The following is a 5,030-nucleotide window of genomic DNA, read 5'->3' on the forward strand; positions in this document are numbered from 1 at the left end:
TGTGAGCTTTGTGCCCTCAGCTCTCCTTCCAGCTGGCTGGGCTTCCCTCTCCGGACCGGGCACGCAGAGTAGTTTTATGAAGGCAATGTTTGTTTTCCTGCCAAGCTCTTGTTTTGCCTGCACGGTAATATTAACACAGGTTCTGGTCCTGAGCCCTGTTTCCCTTCCCAGACCAGAATGAACTGTACTGGTGTGGGCACTTCTGTACTGGTTCCTGCATCCCCGCTGAATGGAGGGGGCTGTGCCAATGCTGACAGGCAGCTGCATGTTTTGGCCCATTCCCCTTTAGTGGTGGCATTCCCAGCCCCTGCAGCCATCAGCCCGGCTGTGTGCCTGCCTGAGCCTCCTCGAGCCCTTCCCCAGAGCGGTGCTGAAGCACGGCTGTGGTGCTGCCGAGCTTAAACACAGGCACTCCTTCAATCACCCGCATCCTCCTTCCTCCTCTAGTCCCTGCAAGATAAATGCTGTTTTGTGTACTTGGCACTGAATTCTTCAGCGTCGGTATGAGCTCTCCCAGGCTGCGAGGAAATCCCTCTGACTCCAGATTTTGCAGATTTTACACCTGCACCGCAAGGTGAAGAAGTGGCAGGAGAGTAGGTTAAGCATGTCATGCTCCGGTTTCTGGCCACACTGTTGGACAGTAGCGTGGGTTCAACCTGTTCCTGCTGTGCTTAGGAGCCAGACGGGCTGGGCCACAGCGTCCTTTGCCCTGAGCATGCAGATCCAACCCCTGGTGTCCTGACCTTAACCCTGGCACAACTGCTAGTTTCTGGATGCCCATTCTCCAAAAAAGGAGATTTATGGAGATTTAAGTCCAGCCTCACTGAAAAATAGCGAGGAACATACTCCTTAGCAAGGAAAATGAGAAAATGAGAGTGTAAGCGGCACCTGTTGATGTATCAGACATGAATATAGCTTGTAAATCCTTCATTTCCTAATGCTTTATTTACATACTGCCACACAAAAAAAGACGAAGGAAACCCGTGCAGGCTCAGCACTGTCCTTGGGAGCCCTGCGGAAAGCTGCGTTAGCTCAAGTGCCGGTGCTCAGCATGCTGTTAGTGCTGGTGGGGCTCCCTGCCGGAACAAAGCTTTTGTCTCTTCTCGTGCGGATGAGACACTGTCCTTTTCTGCCAGTTCTGAAACAGTCGTCATTCATCAGGTTTCACCCATGGTTTGCGGCGGGTGCTCCTTGCCTCCTCTAAACCAGAACCAGAAACGGTAAGCGGCTCTTTTCATTTTCCTGCTGTCAAAGGCATCAGAGTGGATACTGGAAAACTCTTGGGATTTTCCAGACTTCTTTCCTGAGGCCTGAGACCCCGTAACAAACATTTCCTCTGGTTCAAAATGGTGATGAGCTTTGTTGAAGACTGCATTATCAGACCCTGTGCACTGCTGCGTCTTCTCATTCTCATTGGCCCTGGATGCCCCGTCGCCTGCTGCTCTTACCAGCACTGCTCGTTTTTTCCACTTATATCTGGATTTCTAAGCACTAAAAACAAGTTTTAAAGCTGTGTAGACAAATGCAATTATTACTAACATCAAGGCAGTGATATGGGGTTGCTTACATGTATTTCTGACATTTTAAATAAAATGCCCACAAGCAGGTTGTTGCGACGTGCCCAGCTAGATGTACACAGGCTGCTTGTCACCTGCTGAATGCCCAGTGCTGGTGCAAAAGGGGAAGACTTAGGTCTTAAGAAAGAGAAGCCTTTCAGTTATTATCTCAGACACATATACGATTTTCAGTTAAGGTAGAAGCCTTTGGTTTAAGGTCTGTATTTTAACTCTGGAAGTTTAATTAGCTGATACTTCCCCTTTATTGCTTTTATTCATCATCCCTTTGCTTTACAGGAGCATCTAATTTCAAAAGGTATGAAACGCTTAGCTTTACACATCGGGTAAGGTGAAGGGTGTTGCTCTTAGGAAACACTGCAAAAGAAGGCAGGGGACTTGGCCAAGGTCAAAAACAAGGTCTGTGCTAAAGCAGGATAGCACAGCACCTAGATCCCAGGCACTTATTTTTGCACTTTAACCTGTGCAACCAGCATCGTTTCTGGCGAACATCTATATTTGAACGCCAGAGATATCATCTGATGATTTCTGAGCATCTCCTGTCTTGGGTGTATGCACTTCACTGGGGGTTTTAGGCTCAGATTCACAACTGTTCTGTGATGAAGATGGACTAGCCAGTTCAGCTGCAGTAACTGCCCATTTCTGCACGCTTATCCTGTTCTCCCTTACTGCACTAAGCTAAAGTGGACCATCTCTCCTCCCCTGTGGACTTAGAGGTCACACACATGTGAGCTACTGCAGATGAGCTGATGCCAGGTAGCTGGAAAAGCTGTGAACTGGCTCACGTGCCTGAGCTCCGGTTGTTTTGTGACAGCTGGGATGTTTCAGGTTACCCATGGGTCTTGCAACCATTACCGATTTATGGAAGATTCAACTTTTTCTGTTAATATTTTTATGACCTGGTAAAGAGACTATAAGCACAGCCTGACAAAATTGGGTTCATGTTATGAACAAGAGCCCCATGGAGAACGGAGGAGGGCAGCGGCTCCCAGGGCAGCCTCTGTGTCCCATCAAATGCACTCCACCCCAGCATCCTCGTTGTGGGAGCAGTTGTTCACACCCCAGGCGGGCTTTGGACAGTCGAAAATTGAACGTTCATTCCCACTGCAATTCACATCATCAAGCCAAATTTGTCCAGTGCCTGTGGAAGGTTAATTAAACAAACAAACAAACAAAAAACTGTTGGACAAAAGAAAGAGGAATATGCATTTTTTTCTAAAGAGACCCCGGTGGGTAGCAGGCCTGCGTTGGGTTGCACGGTTGGCTTGTTGGAGATCAAGCCTTTGGGCACAGTTCAAGCAGCACTTGACGTGCAGCTCCCTCATCCCAAGAGGAATGAACTGCCCTTTTGGGGAGATCCTCTTTGCTTTCCTGCTGCTTGTGTAGAGCACCTTGCTGTGGTGCTTTCTGGGTGTGCATAACCTCCTGTGCCAGGCCTGGGAAGGCGGAAGGCTGTTGTGGACTCACCTGCTGTTGCCGTGAAGGCAGAGATCGCACGGTTGTATCCCAGCATTCGGCAGACCACAGTGGCATCTTGGGTGCTCCAGCCATCGTCACATATTGTTCCCCAGGACCCTTGGTGAAAGACTTCCACGCGGCCCCTCCTGCCCCCTCCCGCGATTCGTATAAAATGATTTAAGTTGCCTGACAGTTTAGGGGAGAAGAAAATACAGGCATGAGGAAAAAGCACATGGAAAGATGGAAGCAGTGACCACCCAAACTGGATGAACGTTCCCATCTCCATGGCTGTAGCCAGAGTGGGACCAGAAGTCACCTCTAGCTCAGATCTGAACAACTCAGGGTCCTCTCCTGGGTCTGGAGACACCAGGCTGCAGCTCAGTGCACGGACCCCTTGGTTCTGGTAGCCGTGCTGCAGGTTAACCAGTGTGCACAGGGGGCACACTGGTCCTGATCTCAGGTAGCTTTGATGCCAGAAGGCAAGTGAGAGAAGAAGAAATAAAAGTCCAGTACCTTCTCCCTTTTCACCTTTGCTCCCTTTCGTTCCTGGGGAACCTGTTCCAAATTTAAAAAGCAAATATTTGACAGCTGTTTGGAAGAAAATCCAGTTATTAACTTTTTCTGAATAATCAGGTGAATCAGAGATATGAGGGCTCCATCCCCTTGTGGAATGGACACAAGTGACTAAGGGTATGTAAAAGAAACGTGGCAAGAAAAGTAAGATAACATACAGCAAAGTTTTCCTAACATGTGACCCAAGAAAAGGGCCACTTGCAAAACCCCATCCACTCACTTGTGGGAGTAATGTGGGAAATGTATCTTATTCCCACTGCTACTTGTAAAATGACATCTCTGATAGCTTTTGGGCTCTCCAGAAGCAGGCATGGTATCTCCCAAAGTACTTGCAGGAAGATCTACATCATGGGGTTTGCTCTCCAGGTGCTGCCACGGGACAGAAGAAAGCCACTCCCAACAGTCTTCCACATTTCTGTGTAGCATCTTGGTCTTGAGAGCAGGGGTGTTTGAAAAAACCCAATGAGCTCTTCCTCCAAAAGCTGCCTCCACAAAGCACACATTGCTGTCTCCTTCTGGGGACCAGGAGATGAGACCCACCCAGAGGACAGTCCCGAACCTGGGGTCACCCCAGTTACACTTCTCCCCTCCTCCAGAGGCAAAGCTCCAGAAGAGGACTGCCTGGAGGAGCCTCACATAGGCTCTAGTTTATTTTATTTCTGGGGACTCTTGTACTGTTCTGTGTGAACCATTAAAAGAAAAAAACCATCTGGACCACTGGTTGCTTCCCATGGCCTGCTGTAACTACTGTTTTGGGGTTTTTTTACTACAGGTCTTAGGGTTTTTGAAAGCATTCTGTGGTTGAAAGGGAGGGTGGTAAGGATGTGGAGTAGCTGTAGCATTGGCCCTTTTGAACTCTCTATTTTTGTGTCCTACAATTAGAGAGGAGTAGTTAAATAGCCCTGGTGTTTCTGATTCTGTGTTTCTGACTGCCATGTTTATGTGGGATTTATCTCAGCGGCATGGTATGCTGCGAGATGTCTCTCTACAAAGGAAAGAGGAACATGGATTGTTCCAGTTTTCTGTGAGACTGGGGATTTGAGAAAATCTAATGCATCTGTTTACTTGCATATCTTTTAGCACACCTCTCAAGGTGTAAATGTGACACTCTGCACGTTCATCTTCTGGGAAGACTGATCTGTCTGTTGACTTCCTCCAAATGAGCTCTGTAAACATGCCCCAGAGCAGCTTGTGCCAGTCTGTGACGTACAGTCCCAAACCCAAACACACCATCAGCTCCACAGACCCTGTGGCAAACAGCCTTACCAGAGAATCCACGGTCTCCCTTGGCTCCTTTCACTCCCGGTTCACCTTTTAGACCAGGACTACCATAATCACCCTTGCTTCCTTTCTGACCAATTAGGCCTGGGATACCTGTGTGGAAAGCAAGAAAGTCACTGCCTTTGTCCCTTCCCAAGGAAAGAG

At 48.5% G+C, this 5,030-nt stretch overlaps 1 protein-coding gene across 1 annotated transcript in view; it reads right to left on the reverse strand.

The window, feature by feature from the left end:
- Nucleotides 1–2,584: 2,584 nt before the first annotated feature.
- Nucleotides 2,585–5,030, reverse strand: part of LOC104080782 (macrophage receptor MARCO-like) — a 10,203-nt gene continuing 7,757 nt past the window's right edge. The window contains exons 12-15 of the mRNA XM_009583295.1: nt 4,872–4,979; nt 3,546–3,587; nt 3,042–3,218; nt 2,585–2,715 (exon numbers count right to left, since the gene is read on the reverse strand). Of these exons, the coding sequence (XP_009581590.1) occupies nt 2,585–2,715; nt 3,042–3,218; nt 3,546–3,587; nt 4,872–4,979 (458 nt within the window). The remainder of the gene's footprint in view (nt 2,716–3,041; nt 3,219–3,545; nt 3,588–4,871; nt 4,980–5,030) is intronic.

Source organism: Fulmarus glacialis, unplaced genomic scaffold, assembly GCF_000690835.1.
Source record: "Fulmarus glacialis isolate BGI_N327 unplaced genomic scaffold, ASM69083v1 scaffold16320, whole genome shotgun sequence".
NCBI classification, from domain to species: domain Eukaryota; kingdom Metazoa; phylum Chordata; class Aves; order Procellariiformes; family Procellariidae; genus Fulmarus; species Fulmarus glacialis.